At 35.7% G+C, this 19,578-nt stretch overlaps 1 protein-coding gene and 1 non-coding gene across 2 annotated transcripts in view; one reads left to right on the top strand and one right to left on the bottom strand.

Annotated features, from left to right (window-relative positions):
• LOC138716020 (ATP-binding cassette sub-family G member 1) overlaps window positions 1-19,578 on the top strand; it is a 356,377-nt gene that overhangs the window by 304,134 nt on the left and 32,665 nt on the right. The window contains exon 8 of the mRNA XM_069848948.1: window positions 8,245-8,388. Within this exon, the coding sequence (XP_069705049.1) occupies window positions 8,245-8,388 (144 nt within the window). The remainder of the gene's footprint in view (window positions 1-8,244; window positions 8,389-19,578) is intronic.
• Window positions 15,440-15,512, bottom strand: TRNAN-GUU (transfer RNA asparagine (anticodon GUU)). Its single transcript has one exon. It is a non-coding gene; the product is annotated as a tRNA-Asn (tRNA).

Here is a 19,578-nt window from a genome sequence, read left to right as displayed (position 1 = left end):
GTATTTCAAGCGCTATGCGCCAGTTTGTATAATCTCGTAAGCAACTGTTTTAAATCTCACCCAGGGCATGGATATTTTTTTTTCCTTTATCAGTATGATGTCCTACTTCGACTCGGCGACGTGCTGACCCCAATTCACGAGAATCCTGTGATATATCCGTCTAATGTTATATGAGGTTCAAAGAAAAGGGCAATCACTGACAGAAATAACTAAGAAAAATAAGAAATGTGTAGAATTACTTAATCGTAGTGTATGATACTAGAGTTTGTTACTGATGTTCGTCAGCCACGACGTTGTGGGAGATGGAGAAAGGAAAGGAGACGTGTAACCCATGCCAACTACGGCACAAACAAGTGGTTCTCCTTGTAATGCTGTAAATAGAGAAATTACACAAGTGCTGGTACTGATTGTCCCATAATGTCATTTACCCCGAGTATTAAGAGAAGGAGCAGCTGTCAGATATTTCCAAACCTTAAAAAAGAATTGTATTCAGCTTATTCAACGTGTTCGTGATTTTCGATACTAAACTTACTTGGAATAAACATTATATATAATTTGAAGTGGTAATGGAAATTACGGGAAAACGGCTGGACTGATTTTAATAAATGACCCCTCATTTTGAAGCTTGGAACTCAAAGTTTTTCGGAAAAATAGTAGTTTTCAGTGAAATGTCAATTTTTAAACATAATTTTCCTATTTTACAAAATCCATCTATTGTCAGTTTTGAGAACTAGCTAATAGCATTCACGGCCGACTTGATATTGCCTTCGCTTTTTTGTAAAGGAGAAGCGAGGCGAGCTCAAGTCGGCCGTGTTGCATTTCAGAATAAAACACTTACTAAAAATAATTTACAGGTTCTATTCTGTGGTATGTAATTTTCTGAATAAGCTGTGTATTGGATATTAAAAACTACAAAACTTGAGGTGATTTGATGACATTATTACCATTAGAAATGAAATATTATTGTAGTTAATACCGTGATATGACAATTTTTCATTAATTATACATATTAATGCTATATTGATGATATGTAAGTGAAACGTTTTGGGGTTATTTAAGTAGATGTAGAGAATAACTTAAATTAGTTTTTAATTTCTATATTTTACTGAGTGGCGGCTATATAGTATATATAGTATATGTTACTGAAAGCTATGAAACTTACGTAAGATAATATTATTAAAAATAAAATATTTTTATAATTATTAATCAAGTGGGGTTGGGTCTTTTTCATATATTTAATGGCGGTGTGGTGTAGATATTTATATGCGTGGTTCTCTTCAGTATTGGCTCGAGAGAGAGTATCTTTCATTATTATGGAAGCAAATAACTTTCCGAATGTCTGGCATTCTTCATTGAAAATAAATCTGAAAAATGTTTATTTGAACGTCTAATGAACTTAGTTTGCAGCATTTGCTGCACAAGCCACTAGTGTGTGTATAAAAGTACTCGTACATCTTGCAGAAATATTTTCCAAAATTTAGAAATATTATCCTTATCTTACTTGTGAGTACATTCTTTCCTTGAAGTTTTATGTTAAACTCAGGATATACAGGATGATCCGTTTGGGTATGGACAAAATAAAAACACTGTAAAACTTTTACAACTGAACTTTATTTGTTGAAACGTTGTGCATACAATACTGAAAGATGGGAGATTCCTCAGAGCTCAACATGACCCCCATTGCGCACCCTGCACGACTCATAACGGTGACGCATGTCCATTGTAACATAAGAGGGGTGATTTGTTGAAAAGTTTGAGTAATTCTTACTCTCAGATCGTTCATGTTCGTGGCTTTCTGTGAACAGACAATGTCTTCAACAGAACCTCACACGAAGAAGTCAGGAGGTGTTAGATCTGGGAGTTTGGGGACCAAGCCAATAGATAGCTGCTTCTCGTACTGGGTTTCGCCTGTGACCTCCTACATGTTTTTTTTTTTTTTTTAACACAACCTGTTTCTACAAATCTTCGAGACCACAACATTATGGAATTGTATTTAGGTATATTACGTACACCATACTCACGTCGAAATTCTCTTTGAACTCTTTTAACGCTCTCAAATTTAGCATACCAATGAATACATTGTGCCCCCTGTTGATTTGTAGTAGCCATTTTAATCATCTACGATTTTCATTTGTCCTTTCAGATTATGCATTGTTGATTGACATATTATATGGAAACTCCCATCTTTTAATCATAATATAACCAGCAAGAAATTTTTCCTGCTATTGTAATAGCTTTATAATAATAAATTAAAATTAACCATACCCAAACGGATCAGACTGTATTTAATACTAATGAAAATATTAATATTTTAATACAATACAGAAATCAGATCTCCATTCCATTTACCCTCTGTTAGTCGAAATAGTAGCGCCAACTTCCGAGCCCACCCAATAATTTGTTGTTGTTGTTATTATTATTATTACTATTATTATTATTATTATTATTATTATTATTATCATCATCATCATCATCTCTTATCTTGATACGTAGTGGATAAATAACTAAATGAATTGCTTATTGAAATCAGTAGATAACAGACTTTTTTTAACGAGTAAGAATGTAGGCTATTGGTGTGCACTTCGTTTCTCCTACCGCTAATTTGGTACCAGTGGTACCACATAGGCATAGGCCTAGTGCTGGAAAGTTTAATTTAGAAGATGTGACGAATGTATAGAACAAAGTGCAGTTAGGAAAAACGCATTTGCAACATAATGGTGAGACCACGTTCTATTACAGTAGATATACGTATATTTTCATTTCAGAAAGAAGTCTGGACCCCAGATTAAAAATATACATAATTAAACGTTCTATTTCATTCCTAAAACTAGGCACAGGTACCTAATTTTTCAAAACAACTATGCACAAAATAATACGGAGATTTTTTTATATAGTTATTAGTATGGAGGAGTTTTTATTTGTTGGTTGAAATTAGTGGGCCCATTCACAAAAAAATATAGAAGAATGCTAAATGGAACCCCAGATCACATATAACAGATTAATCAGGCTTATGGGGCGGGCTTTGAAGACAACAACTTTTACCAGTTTCACTATGATGCCGTCTAGCGACTGCAAAAGAAGTCATGTTATAAAACTCGTTTGAATTGCATGGAGCAACTACAGTAAAACTTCGATTATGCATACCGGTACTACTGCACATTATATTAGTACCAGTACGTATTTGCTTTTTCTTGAGAGGGTTATTGGAAGCCTTGACACTTACACAGTATGGTCTACTATTCGAGTCGCTGTACTGTAGAACTTCTACTGTATAAAATATATTCCATGAGTGACAAAACAAAACGTGTCGTGCTAAGTACCAAAAAAAGTGCAAATAATTTAGTGGTTTGGGGAAAGAAACTGTGGCTCATCTCGCATCAGAATATGAGATTGATGTTACAATTGTGCAAGAATTAATAAAAATCAACAATACAGTGTAGAAAGTACGTAAATCTACAACACGAGACCTGTACCATTCCTATTTTTCCGCTAACGGCTATTACAAGGAATTTTCTTACCCATTAAAAACTTGTCGTTGACAACCAGACTTAAATGAGATAAATACTGATTCACTACCTAGCGTGTTGAACACAAGACCAGGGAGGAAATTAAAAAAGTGCAAGTATTATCCACTTAATTTACGAAAATATTTTATGGTATGGATTATCCGACTTTTTCGAGTAACTGTTCCGTCCATCCCCTTTATTACCACGGATAATACAGGTTCTACTGTATACTTCATCTAGCGGCTGTTACCAACCAACGCACAGTGGTCTAGAATGGAAATTTGCGGGACATATTAATAACTTTTCAGCTACCTAACAGATTTTTGTCCACACCTGTGGAGTAACGGTCAGCGCGTCTGGCTGCGAAACCAGGTGGCCCGGGTTCGATTCCCGGTCGGGGCAAGTTACCTGGTTGAGGTTTTTTCCGGGGTTTTCCCTCAACCCAATAGGAGCAAATGCTGGGTAACTTTCGGTGCTGGACCCCGGACTCATTTCACCGGCATTATCACCTTCATATCATTCAGACGCTAAATAACCTAGATGTTGATACAGCGTCGTAAAATAACCCAATAAAAAACAGATTTTTATGAAATTTTACACAGCAGTTACAGGTAGCATATATGTTTTGTATGCAAGCTCTCGTTACGTTGGTATAAGGGGAACTACCCCTTATAGGGGGGCGCATTTAGACAAAATTAGAAACTTTTCTCCTATCTGACAGAATTTTATGAAATTTTACAAAGCAGTTACAAGTAGCATATATGTTTTGTATACAAGCTCTGATTACGTTCGTATAAGGGGAACTACCCCATACAGGGGGCGCAATTACATAAAATTAGTAACTTTTCTCCTATTTAACAGATTTTTATGAAATTTACATAGCAGTTACAGGTAGCATATATGTTTTGTATACAAGCTCTCGTTACGTTGGTATAAGGGGAACCACCCCTTATAGTGGGGGCGCAATTAGACAAAATTAATAACTTTTCTCCTATTTAACAGATTTTTATGAAATTTTACAAAGCAGTTACTAGTAGCATATATGTTTTGTATATAAGCTCTGATTACGCTCTTATAAGGGGAACTACCCCATACAGGGGGCGCAATTAGACAAAATTAGTAACTTTTCTCCTATTTAACAGATTTTTATGAAATTTTACAAAGTAGTTACAGGTAGCATGTATGTCTTGTATACAAGCTCTCGTTACGTTGGTATAAGGGGAACTACCCCTTATAGGGGGGCGCAATTAAACAAAATTAGTAACTTTTCTCGTATTTGATAGATTTGTACGAAATTTTACAAAACAGTTACAAGGAACATATATGTTTTGTATACAAGTTCTGATTACGTTGGTATAAGGAGAACTACCCCTTTTAGGGGGCACAATTAGACAAAATTAGTAACTTTTCTCCTATTTAACAAATTTTTATGAAATTTTACAAAGTAGTTACAGATAGCATGTATGTTTTGTATACAAGCTCTCATTACGTTGGTCTAACTGTAACCACCCCTTATAGGGGGGCGCAATAAGACAAAATTAGTAACTTTTGTCCTATCTAACAGATTTTTATGAAATTTTATACAGTAGTTACACTTAGTACATTTGTTTTGTGTACAAACTCTGTTTACATTGGCATGAACAGAAGTGCCCCTCACAGGGGGATGCATTTAGACAAAATCTTATGGGGGGGGGGAAATGTTACATTTTAGGTACTATTGCACCTTTTGGACACTCGGGAAGCTTATTTGGCACATAATTAACAAGCTGTCATCTTGAATTCCCTGAATTATACTGCGGAAACGGATTTGGTTCACAGATATTGAAATAACTGCAACCGAGAAAAATTGCACTACTGCACCTCGAAAGAATAGTGCTCATAAATTATTACCTCCGCAAATCTGCGCACCTTAAGACTAGATTTAAAATAGAGGTAAATAGTGGAGGAAGTGAAAAAAAATCATTTTTGGACGAACCAAAGGGGGTTTTGTTTTCTCTACTTTAGCAAAGTCTGCACTCAATGGTTAAATTTATATTTTGTCCCGTGTCCATTCATGCTAATTTTACATACTATAATAACATTAAATGTAACAAAAACAAACAATGTTACATACCCAAAGAACTACTTGACATACTGGTACCAAATATGAATGGAATCGACCACTTACAACAGAGTTACAGCACAAGGAAAACGGCAGACTCGCGGCGCTTGCTGAGTAAGAATGCTGGGTGGCGAAATGTGGCATGTTACCGGCATCTTATCTCGCTATGCAGCCACCTCCGCTGATTAAGATTATCAATTGAGTGTTACTCAGTTATATAGGAAAAATAATTTAAGGGTTTAATTTCATTTTTTTACATATCATTTTTCTGCATTTGTCCTCCTAAATATGGATTTTAGACCACTGTGCAACGTGGCGATCCTGGTTGTTCTCTTCCACATGTTAGCGTTTATATTATGTGATCGGAAATGGAACATAGCCCCTGGACCTTAGACTAATCAATACATTTCAAAATCTTCCTCAAAGCTCCATTTAGTTATTTTTAGCATTATACATATATTACATATACTATCCGTAGTCACATCAATATTATATGAGCATTTATATCATGATACATGGAAGAGAGGATTTGAGAGTTTTTTTTTTTTTTTTTTTTTTTTTTTTGTGAATTTACAACTCAAATGTTTGATCGCATCCAGTGTTTTTCAAAAGTTGGCGCCACTGAATCGAAGCTTTTATAGTAGTCTCATTATGGACGAGTGACTTTCGTTTGTGAGCTGCAGATCTCAGTTGCATTATTGACTTGTAAAAACAACAATATTACTGCAGCGAGGTGAGCCACTTCGAAACGTGTGCGACATTGCCACGTCTAGTTTTTCTCCGCGGTGTCCAAATCTAGAAATATTCTAATTAATTGTTGATACCATTAACTAAGATCTGGCAACAAGTGAGGTGAGACAGTTAAATTGTGACATTGTTCCGATTTCAAAGACTTGCACAACAATAGTGACGCGATAATGATTTTTTTTTCACATGCTGCTTGTCCACAATGAAAACGAAACTACTATTATAAACTGATGCACAGGGGAGTGCTCAATTGCTCCGCGGTATTGCAACTTACATCCAATTATTTTTTATGACTATTACACTTTTACTACGTCGTACTACTTTTGACCAATAAAACGGTACGAAAGGACGTGTTTCAACCAAACATGGCTGTTTGTCTTACAATTTTACCACTTTCCTAGCATTTTTTTCTTTGTTTGCCAACATTTCAAACTGCAAATTCTTTGCGGTACTATAAAACACGCTTTGCGATCTTCATTTGTTTACCGCATAAATAGTGAACTGAAAATGTCGGCTCCGTTCAAACGTTTCGGTGAAGCTAACATTAGAAAAATAGAATTTTAAGAAGACAATTAATATTTTAGTGTATTAGAGAACTTTATTTCTTCTAATCTTTATATACTTTCTTCTAATCCTATAATAGTCAATTAAATCCCACTAGAGTTTAGATTTTCTATAGACTATTCCGTTTATATGACGTCATTCCATTTTCGGCCAATGCAGTATAATGACATTTTGAATTCCAACCAATCACAGTCATACATCGCAATAATTTCTGCACCTCGATTTATCACTATCAATTTATCGCATGGTCAGTTTAATCATTGTCGCCAACTGTTTCCACGTAAATCGATGAGCATGAATCCATTGTACTAAATAAAGTGCGAAATCCTACTTCCACATCTACATCTACATGTTCTAATTCCATGTCCATTGTATCTAAAGAAAATGACACTCCTTCATAACAATTGTTCATTTAATTAATGTATCAATCAGGTTATTTGTAATTTATTATACTATAAAATGTTTAAATTAAATTATAATGATAATGAAAACGTGTTTCTGTTATAATAACAAGAGAAAAGCGCAGTACATGTAATTAACATTTTAAACCTGTATTTCGCTTTTCTCAATTGGCATTACTGAATAACATTCAGTTTCTTTATTGCAGTAATCGTTATTCATCTATTTCGACTTCACAATGTCTGATTAGGTTAAATATTCATAAATATACAATAATTATTAACATTTTGTAAGCGAATTTTAGGAATATATTATTTACATTTTTATTTTATTCACGTAATAGTCCTAATAAATGTCACTCGAGGTCTGAGATTTCGCAAATAAATCTTAGACTTCTTGTCACATTACTATAGATAAATCCGAACAGATGCATTATAGGGGCCAATCTCCTTATTGATTGAATAGTATGAATGTTACTATTGATATGTATTGTTGTTACAATCGATAAAAAAATATTTTGCCAACTTCTTAATTAACAGTCAGGTTTTATATCGTTAACTTGTACTTCAAAACGAAAATAACGACAGTAAGTAGTAAAATTTATTTTCCCTGGACCAAAAATATAATACAAACTGGTTAAAATCACACCTAGTAACAAACTATTTAAATTATTTTTATTTAATTTTTAATTTGGTAGCATTTTATGTTTATCGAATACTAAAGACTCTAATCGAACCATTACATCCGCTGACCTTTTCTTGTGTATAATATGATGGTTGGCCCCTATAATGCATCTGTTCCGGAATAGTGTTGTAATTATGCTACGGTATTTAGTCTTAATCACATAATCGCTTTAAGAACTTAAAATCACGTCAAGGGGTTAAGTAGAGGGATTGTTTTTGACGTGATGTTGTGGTTTCTGTGCAGTAATCGAAGTGGCGGTCGGCGAGTATGACGCAGACATCTCTGTGCTGGCAGCAGAAGCGGCCAAGAACGTCAGCGAACGACGGAAGCGGCCCGCTATCAAACTTACGGAAACGGCGAACGGAGATGCCATCAAAACCATTTCTGGTAAGTTGTAGAATGTAGGTGAATCACATGGAATGCTGCGCGTGTTGCCTCTGTCTTAAGGGCACGACATAGCTGTACTCCAGCGCTCCATGTGTGTGCACTCAGAAACTGTTAATGAGCTCATTTCGTAACCTCTCTTGAAATTGGGCACATTGTTATCATATACGTAGTGATTCACGGAGGATTGATCTCGTCTGCTCTCTCGAAATACTCTCTCTCTCTCTCTCTCTCTCTCTCTCTCTCTCTCTCTCTCTCCTTTGTCTGTATTGGAAATATTTTCATACACTTACGAAGTCCACACCTGTGGAGTAACGGTTAGCGCGTCTAGCCGCGAAGCCAGATTGCGCGGGTTCGATTCCCGGTTTGGACAAATGACCTGGTTGAGGTTTTTTCTGGGGTTTTCCCTCAACCCAATATGAGCAAATCCTAGGTAACTTTCGGTGTTGGACCTCGGACTCCTTTCACCGGCATTATCACCTTCATCTCATTCAGACGCTAAATAACCTTAGATGTTGATACAGTGTCGTAAAATAACCTACTAAAATAAAAAAAAAATACACTTACGATTAGATGGATAGCTAATTTTTTATATTTTCCCATCTAGTGTGGAAATTGTATGTGCAATTCGCGTTTAAAAATCTGCTTTTAAAGGAACATTATGGTGAAATAATAGTGAAAAAATAAGAAAATCCTCTTAAAAATTGATTAGACTAGGGCCCGGTTTCTTCAACCTTTGTTAAAATGAACCTAACATAGCGTTAATTAACTGTAAGTTAAAAGTATGAATTGCTGTTAAAAATATTGCGTTTCTTCAACTTTACATTTCACATTTTAACATTCTGTTTCTTAACTCTCTGTTAGGACCAGAGATTCTAGAGTTTAACCATAACCTATAACCAAGTATAGGCTCACTTCTGTTTTCTGAACTCTGACAATTGCGATTCTCGCTTGTTTCCATTGTTTGATTCAGAGAGGATAGAAGTCTTTCTATTCTCTCAGGTTTGATTTCTGCTTCTTTCCTCGTCTGTATCACAATAGCGTGGAGCGGCGTATTGGTATTGCTATTATGAAATGGAAAACACTGGAACAAAAAGAAATCTTGGGACTAATTTCTCTTCGTTCGAAAGAAATCTTATGCTGGAAATTATTTCGTAGTATAAACCAATTAATGAGAATAAACAAACAAACGGATGTAAGTTGAAAGCAAAAAGTGAGGCTTGGCAGAAAATAGCCTATACCTTTGTATGAACTTCTGTTCTGTCAAATAACTGAAATCATCCCCTTTGTTTATATACTCGTATTCATGGATGTCATTTTCTAAATAATCTAGATATATAAGTTCAGCATCTAACACACCAGCCATATTGGATACTTCTATGCTAACAGAGAGTTAAATGATTTAACTGCATGAAATTGGGCAGTTAAATTAACATAGGTTTTAACAGCCTGTTAGTACTAACAGTAGTTGAAGAAATGCTTCAACTGTTAAGTATACAGTTAAAATGGAATAACACAATGTTATAATTTAATAAAGGTTGAAGAAACCGGGCCTAGGGTGACCAGATTTCCAAAATAAAAAAAAAACGGGACACTTATTAAAGTTGGCATAAATCAACATTTCGTCTAAACATTCATTATTACTTGTGTTTATATAATGTCAGTGAGCAATGAGATCAAATTTTATTTATTTTATGGTAATAATTACTGTACATCGTTTACAATAACTAGGCTATAACAATTATGCAAGTCATTGTTGATAATTTTTTATATTGCAACTAGTCTGGATTAATTAGGTTAACTTATCTGTTTAAAAATATTTCAGGTTAATTGGACCTCATATTCATGTCGCTGTATTCTGAAGTTGTTTCATAACAAAATGTTTTGCCTCATATTACCTTTTAATTATTTTAACGTTCTCCATGAAGATCAGCTGTACAATCTGCATCATATTTCTTTGATCAGAGAATTTGCTCTAGAAGTGTTGGCCTTGCCTTCTGGAAACTGTAGAAGTCCATGCAAGACAAATTTTTGAAATGACATTTTGTGATTAATACGGCCTTTACGGTTTTAACTGAAAACTGATTCCTTTCGTCAGAGCAAATTGAATTCAACAATGAAAATACTCTTTATGATGATGCATTGCTACCAGGTATTCCTAACACAAAACTTACAATCTGAATTATGTTTGTAAAACTAATGTATTTGTCTTTCTTAATAAAATAAAAGAAAAATAAATATTTTAACGATAATTTGAAGAAACGGGACGCCATATAAAAAAACAGGGCCATTTGGCGTCCCGAGCATACTTTTCTCGGGACAGGGGACAAAAGACTGAAAAAAGGGAAAATACCGTTCAAAACGGGACATCTGGTCATCCTAATTTAAACTGAACTAAAAAATTAATTAATATTAGAGGAGAAAAATTCGCTCCGCCGCCGGGGATCAAACCCAGGTCCTCGGTTCTACGTACCAAGCGCTCTAACCATTGAGCTACTACGAAGTTCAATCCACAGTCGATCCCCGGCACCAGAGGGAATTTTTCTCCTCTAATATTAATTGTTACCGTAACAGACGTATTCTGTAGGACCAAAAAATTAATCTTTACGTAGATTGAACTCAAAAACTAATTAATTTACATTCTCATGACTATTTTCATTACAAAAGTGAAAAGAAGCGACTAGAAGCATTTGAAATGTGGATATGGAGAACAATGGAGCGTGTGAAATGGACAGATAGAATAATAACTTAAGCTGTGTTGGAAAGAGTGGGTGATGGAAGAATGATGCTGAAACTGATCAGGAAGAGGCAAAGGAATTGGCTGGGTCACTGGCTGAGAAGCAACTGCCTACTGAAGGATGTACTGGAAGGAATGGTGAACGGGAGAAGAGTTCGGAGCAGAAGAAGATATCAGATGACAGACGACATTAAGATATATGGATCATATGCTTTTGAGCCTATATTTAGCATTTAGACTATTTATTGCTACATAAAATACAAAATAAATACATAATTTTGACGTAGCGCACACCCGGTTTGGCAAGATCGTAATCGGGGTCGGTTTCTATTAATGTTTTGTACTAAAGAACATAACAGAGTTTCAATAAAACTACAAAACTAATACAATTATAACAAAACAGGGAAAATTACGATGATAAAATGTAGAGAATCACGTCAAAAACAGACCGCCAAGTTGGAATTATTAAATAGTATATTGAAATAAAGGAAAAGAAAAAAAGAAAAGGGTGACATGAATACAAAATAATTTGCTTAATTTTTTCCTCAAATTTATTAAATTCAAAATAACCTAGGTCAGGATTTATTATCAAAACAGAGTTGTATAACCTTGGCTCGTAACTCTGACTATGATTTATTCCAGTGGTTGTGTAACAATTAGGTTCATCTAAAGAACATGTCAAATTTCTTCTGGTAGGATAAACATGTTGTTCTTCTTTGCATTTTAGACGACTAAACTATATGAACTAAACATTTTGAAAAGTTTATCGTAAGGAGCGTTTTTAGTGACGTCGGTGTAAAATATATTTAAAAAATATAATTTCAAAACTATTATCCTTAATGGCACCATATTTTGTACATTTAATAGTATTGTAGGCATAAACTTGTAGTTTAAAATTCATAAAGTTTGGATGAAAAATGGAAAAGTTTTAAAAATCACAAAAGTGTCCCGTTAAGAATGGCTAGCAAAGAAATTAAGTGCATGCTTCTATTTAAACCGAACAATCATTAGTAAATGTAATCTAATATCTTCATTTAGGGATTATAAGGAAAGTTATTCCACGTATATTACGTAATCCAGAGAACGAAAGTTGATCTCGTTACTTGCGAGTAGGTATATTAAATGATTTCATGTGTGTATGACCTTTCAATAATACAAGGTGTCCACAAATTATCTTCACAACTTCAACTCTAAATACATAGGTTGGATAAAAAGTAATGACAACATTGCTGTCACGTGACGATGGTGCGTTCGAGAGTTGCCAGCTGTATGGACATGAACAAGGACTGTTAGATGAGTTACTGTAGCCAGCGGCGACAGCACTCTGTCAATCTACTGCAGTGTGTAGAACGTTGACTTTCATAGGGATAGTGCGAGCGCCCTAAGATCATGTTTACAAAACTAGAGCAACGTTCCTGGATCAAAATTGAAGTGGCACGAGGTCGTAGTGCACAAGAATGTTTTCAGGGACTGCGTGAAGCATGTGGCGATGCAGCGTTGCCATATCGCACAGTGGCACGATGGGTTAAAGCGTTTCGGCAAGGCCTTGTTGGAAGTGCTGTGAAGGTGATGTTCATTGTGGCGTATGACATTGATGGGGTAATACTGCACCATGTTGTACCTCCAAGGCAGACGGTAAATGCGGACTACTACTGCAGGTTCCTGTAGCACCACCTTCGTTCAGCCCTCAGAAGAAAACGACGACACTTGGGGGTACAGAACCCCATCATTCTTCACTATAATGCAAAGAGTCATACCGCTGCTGCTGTCAAGGACCTCTTGCGTCTCTGGCAATGGGAGATTGTGGAACATCCACCGTACTCACCCGATATGATCCATGCGATTACGATCTTTTCACCAAAGTGAAAGAACCACTGCGAGGGACCCGGTACAATACCAGAGATGAACTTATCCGTGCTTTAGGGCGGTCAATACGGAACATCAACAAAGATGGACGCGCTGATGGTGTACGACGCCTTCCAAACATTTGGCAAAAGGTAATTAATAAGGGGGTGACTATATAGAAGGTACGTAAATGTTGTACCCCTGTGAATAAAGCCATGTCAGAAATATCGAACTGTTGCCATTACTTTTATCCAATCCAAATAAAATAATGAAGTGAGATATAACCGTTCTATTTTTTTCTTTTAAAAATGAATCTCTCAGTGTTTTGTTTACGTCGGTGTTCAGCTGTCCTGATCACAGTGTGTTTCCTGATAATAGAGACAAGATCATATACAGGGTGATTCACGAGAATTTACCGTCCCTTACGGAGCTTATTTCCGAAGACATTGTGAGCAAAAAATGTCGTATAAACATTTGTCCTAATCTCAATATTTTCAGAGTTACACTAATTTAAAATTGTTTGTAAAATACCATTATTCTTAATTTTAAGGGTAAAAGAATATTACAGATAAAAAATGAACTATTCAGGAGTATAATTTCTTTAATTAGCTAATTTTTTTATTTTATTGGGTTATTTTACGACGCTGTATCAACATCTAGGTTATTTAGCGTCTGAATGATATGAGGGTGATAATGCCGGTGAAATGAGTCCGGGGTCCAGCACCGAAAGTTACCCAGCATTTGCTCGTATTGGGTTGAGGGAAAACCCCGGAAAAAACCTCAACCAGGTAACTTGCCCCGACCGGGATTCGAACCCGGGCCACCTGGTTTCGCGGCTAGACGCGCTGACCGTTACTCCACAGGTGTGGACAATTAGCTAATATTCTGAAGCTAAAAATGTTGCTTCGTAAAGATTTTTTTTCCCGATTTTAACTACAAAATTACATTTTTTACGCATTTATCACAACAATTCTAACAAATCATGCCGCTCTTATAAATTCTTCAAGACTGTACATTAGGATGCATAATTAAACTGTAAAGAATCAAGTTCCTAAAGTCGTATTATTTGTAACAATTTTTATAAGTGCGTAAGAATGATGTCATTTTTAGTTAAAACTGAAAAATAAAATCTGTACAAAGCAATTAACAACACATTTTTATTATTATAATGTATTCTGCGTTATCATACGATGAAAGAGTAATGGCGCCGGAGAGAATTTTTCTCCGTTCCATTACTCTTTCATCGTATGATAACGCAGAATATCTGCATGGAAATATCATATGTACTTCGGTACATTATAATAATATATATGATATGCGTAAATCACTTCGTGATTTAAGACGGCGCTTATTCCGTCGGATCCCGGCCAACTAGTCACTCACTACGAGTGCACCTCAGCACATGTGTGGACTTCGGTCCTAGGTTCATAGATATCTATGACGTAGTGCAGAGGGCGGCCACTAGAGGGAACCCAAGAGTTGGAACTTAAAACTGAGACGATTCTTCCGACGCCGGGGTGGAATCCGGTGTGGCTTAGTGGATAAAGCATCAGCACGTAGAGCTGAAAACCCGGGTTCAAATCCCGGCGCCGGAGAGAATTTTTCTCCGTTCCATTGCTCTTTCATCGTAACACATTTTTAGCTTCAGAACACTAGCCAATTAAAGAAATGATACTTCTGAATAGTTTATTCTCTATTTGTAATATTTTTTTACCCGTAAAACTAAAAAAAAAAAAAAAGGTATTTTACTAATAACTTCGAATCAATGTAACTTTGAAAATATTGAGATTAGGACAAATGTTTATATGATATTTTTTTTTTTGCTCAGAATGTCTTCGGAAATAAGCTCCGTAAGGGACGGTAAATCCTCGTGAATCACCCTGTATATACACAGGCGCAATAAAATTCCATGACTAATTATGGAAGGAAACAACTACAGAACAGTCCATCAATGTAGAGAAAGTTTATGAAAACTGGTAGCATCCTGTAATAAAAGAGTGCCAGTAGACCAAATACAAGCGAAGAGGATGCTGAACTTCTTCGTGAACCTTTAGTTCCCAGCCCTCCAATATCTGTTCGTAAAACAGCCTGACAGTTGACTATTCCACTTTCAACTGTATATAAAGTGCTGAGCAAGCATTTGCAACTATATGTTTACTGCATGTCAGTAAGCCAAAGATAAATAGACATTTTATCACCCGACATAACCCCTCTGGACTTTATTATATGGAATTATGTTAAGGATACTTTCGTAAAACTTCGGAAAAAATTCTAAGAGATCAGTGCACGTATCCCTTTAACGTAAAGATACGTTAAGATACGATATTTCCCGCTCCGTTAAACATTTATAATGTCGAATTTCTTATGATAGTCAATCGCGCTGTATTTTTTTAATTGATAGCTCATTGCAAATCAAGCTTTCAGGTATAACTCCCTGTAAAGTTGATTTGAATAATTTCGAGGGAAAAATTGTTCCGGGGCCGGGTATCGAACCCGGGACCTTTGGTTTAACGTACCAACGCTCTACCAACTGAGCTACCCGGGAACTCTACCAGACACCGATCCAATTCTTCCCTCTATATCCACAGACCTCAAAGTGGGCTGACAACCGTCAAGCAACCAACACTGAGTGCACACTAACTCCGTGTGACTTAAATTGTGGCTATCTGTTAACGGACAGTGACGTGTATTATGCAAATCAAGCTTTCAGGTATAAGGCTCATTGTCTAAGGAACGCATAGAAAAAAATTCCAACTGAAATCTTTTTTTGAAAAGTAAGAAAAAGTACTAATTTCGATATGATCTGTTTAGAATAGACATTTACACTTTCAAAAGTTGGTAAGCGACAAATTTTGTTTTATTTTTCATGTTAGTTGCGGCGGGGGGGATGTCAGAGCGAGAGAAATGTTAAGAAAGAATGGAAATCAATTTTAAAAGTGATCGCTACTCAAAATCTTTACTGGTTTCCGAGTTATGGCGTTTTCGTTTGTCGGAGTACTCACGAATCGATGTTGAAATCTCAACGAAAAATTCTTTTCTGACCCTTCTTGTACTTATCTTGTAATTTATCCATTTTGAGCTGTTCTAAGTAGATGAATATCACCCACCGTGGTAAATCTCAAACCAAATGCCATGTTTTAACACCAAATTAGGCCTACGGTAAACTTCATTCACTTCCACGTTATCCGCCTAGAGATAGCGGGTACGCTATTGAATTAAACGTGAGGTGAATGGCTCTGATTGGTTCTTTCATCAATGCCGTCAACATAGCGTTAACCGTTTAGCGGACCAATAGGATGCGAAAACTCTCTAATTTGTGTACATGTATAATTTGGTCGTCTCTTCAGTGTTGCCAACTAATACTAGTTATCACTAAAGAGAGAAAAATCACAATGCTGCGTACTGAAATAATAATAATAATAATAATAATAATAATAATAATAATAATAATAATAATATAGTAATTAACAATAACAATGTCTTGTTTATTTACCACATCTCATCTTTATGTTGCGAGGTGTTTTCTAAATGGTTCAATAAATTACCTATTAAATAGTATATTTTCCTCCTGGACTTTTCGCATATTATGTTGGTAATTAGGATTAGTATGATATAATATTAAAATTTATTTTATCTGGCAACACGAAATTCATTGTTTTAACTAACCAGTTCACGATTCACGAGACGTAACCTAAAAATGTAGTTTGATCACGTGAAATGATCAGTACGAATTCCGAAAACAGAACACCACTTTAAAATGTATAACTTACTTAATAGTACATTATGCAACGAGCCTATAATGATAGTAATTAAGACGCAAGTATGTTTGTTTATGAAACGAGCGCAAGCAACCATTATAGGCAAGTTTCATACGACTTTTTATGCTCGACCATATTTCTAACTTGAAATTAAGCAATTCAGAAGTATTCATTTTATTTGTATCTGACAGAAGATCGGAAGTGACCTTGTTCATAGCTCTTAAATTGTGAGATGTGCGCAGACGCCAAAGTATTGATTTTTTCCGAGGAACAATAATGTCATTGAACTTGGTGTAATGTAACATGAACTAATTTTGATATAACCTGGAAATTGATTTAGGAAATGACAAATTGAATTTATTTGAATATTATTTACAATTAACGCTAATTATTATAGTAACAGAACATAACCTTCTGCGACAGTATTGGATTTCCAGCCTCCGTGACGTTTCCCTCGTTGTCTCTCGATTGCATATCCGAGAATAATCGAAAACCTGAACTTTAATGAATAGGTGTACTTTAATGACATGCATTAAAGGACTGCTACCAGGTGTATAATTACTACATTTCGGCATGGTCGACCATAAAATACTTATAAGCACTTTGTTTCTTGGAGAAGTCTCTGTCCACACCTGTGGAGTAACGGTTAGCGCGTCTGGCCGCGAAACCAGGTGGCCCGGGTTCGATTCTCGGTCTGGGCAAATGACCTGGTTGAGGTTTTTTCCGGAGTTTTTCTTCAATCCAATATGAGCAAATGCTGGGCAACTTTCGGTGCTGGATCCCGGACTCATTTCACCGGCATTCATTTCATTCAGACGCTAAATAGGCTAACCTGAGATGTTGATAAAGCGTCGTAAAATACCCTACTAAAAAAAAAAAGAAGCCGCTATCTTGCTATTTCCTCTCTTGGACATTTTAATAAAAATCTAGACACGAAAGAATTTCATTAAAATGTCATATATTTACGTGCATGATTCATACGAAGTGGGTTTATAAGTTATTTCTTATTTAATTACACTTACCTGAATATAGAGTTGAATAGGAATCACAAGGCAACACAACTGAATTATGTATTGATATTAATATTAATATCGGTATTACTAATTAATTATTCATTCACAAGCCTAGGTACTTGCATTTCCATCAGTTTACTTTACTGCAAAGCGAAGTTATTGCTGCCAACATAACAGTTAGAAAATAACTGCCAGTTGTAGTATTTGTCAGCACCCGAGATTCGAAACGAAGGTGATAAAAGAAAATTCAATCTGAAAGCTATAAAATCATTATAATCCACTAGCATATTATAGTAATAGGAAAAAATTGGTGAAGTTTCACTCTTAGGGTATTAATTAAGCTGACCCGGACTATAGTTCAAGGAAATTAAGCATAAACAGAGAAATCATTCGAAAATTGATGAAGGAATTGAAATTTTTGATTGAATGATAGCACTAAAAATAAGAGGAGCGCGTTACAATGCCAACTTTTAGTTTCATTGAAAGTATTACTTAATTGAAAAGGGCATATTTGCTTACAATAGGAATTGAGTTGCCATAGAAACAATATCATTACTAGTCCAAGCACGGAATGATGTGATAATAAAAGAATACACTGGCTGTACGGGAGCTAGACCTCTTCTTCTTTTAATGAAAACAGACGTCCAAATCGAGCCTCCATAACGGCCAGCCTTCCCCGCACGCAGCCAGTAACTTCCTTACCTCCACGCAGGTCTCCGATGTCAACGACCCAGACAATTTTTCTTGGTCAGTATCGTTTCGTAACTTCTCTGTTAACCAGTGCTTGAAGTAGGAGTTAAAAGTTCCGGTATATCTTGAAACAACGTTAAAATAACTCCATTTACTTACTGTTCCGTAGTTGGCGCTCGAGCGTGGGTTCGATTCCCTCTTGGACAGATTACCTGGCTGGGTTTTTCCGAGGTTTTCTCAACTGTAAGGTCAATGTCAGGTAATTCATGGCATATCCTCGACCTCATCTCTCCAAATAGCTTCTCGCGCTCACAAAATTCATCAAGCTAAATCAGGCATGCCAGAAATCAGAAACTGAATGTGCAGTGTATGTGCGCGAAACTCCGGTCTGTGCAGATTGCGTCATTCACGTGTTGCTCTTACCAGTTCTTAGCGGAGGGATGTACAAGAATCTATTCTGCGCTTCCAGTGTTCAATTAAATATACATTTGGACATTATAAACACACTTAGCAGAAGTAAAAAATAAATAAATATTTTCAGTGTCTATATTTGTAACACAAGAAACAATAGACTTACTCAGTTACAATTCACAAAGCAGTCGTTTGTAATGAATCATTTATTTACATGATTTGTATACAGTATTTGAAGAAAATATAAATATTGCAGTAATTTCGAAACAACAAAAAACGAGCACAATATTTCATTTTACGTAATAGGTACTGATTATTTCGAAGTAATACTCTTTCATTGTTCCTCAAGCATTATTGGGACCACTGGTGCACAAATGTTAAAGAAAATATTTTCCTCCCAATTACATGCAATAGGACATTGTGAGGCTTTTACACTGGAATTATTTCCAGTGTTTTAATATAAATTCACATTATTATTATTATTATTATTATTATTATTATTATTATTATTATTATTATTCTCCACACCTGTGGAGTAACGGTCAGCGCGTCTGGCCGCGAAACCAGGTGGCCCGGGTTCGATTCAAGGTCGGGGCAAGTTACCTGGTTGAGGTTTTTTCCGAGGTTTTCCCTCAACCCAAGATGAGGAAATGCTGGGTAACTTTCGGTGTTGGACCCCTGACTCATTTCACCGACATTATCACCTTCATCTCATTCAGACGCTAAATAACCTTAGCTG

Source organism: Periplaneta americana, chromosome 2, assembly GCF_040183065.1.
Source record: "Periplaneta americana isolate PAMFEO1 chromosome 2, P.americana_PAMFEO1_priV1, whole genome shotgun sequence".
In the NCBI taxonomy this organism is placed as follows: Eukaryota; Metazoa; Arthropoda; class Insecta; order Blattodea; family Blattidae; genus Periplaneta; species Periplaneta americana.
The sequence above is the reverse complement of the archived record's forward strand: the minus strand, read 5'-3'. Positions and strand labels throughout refer to the sequence as shown.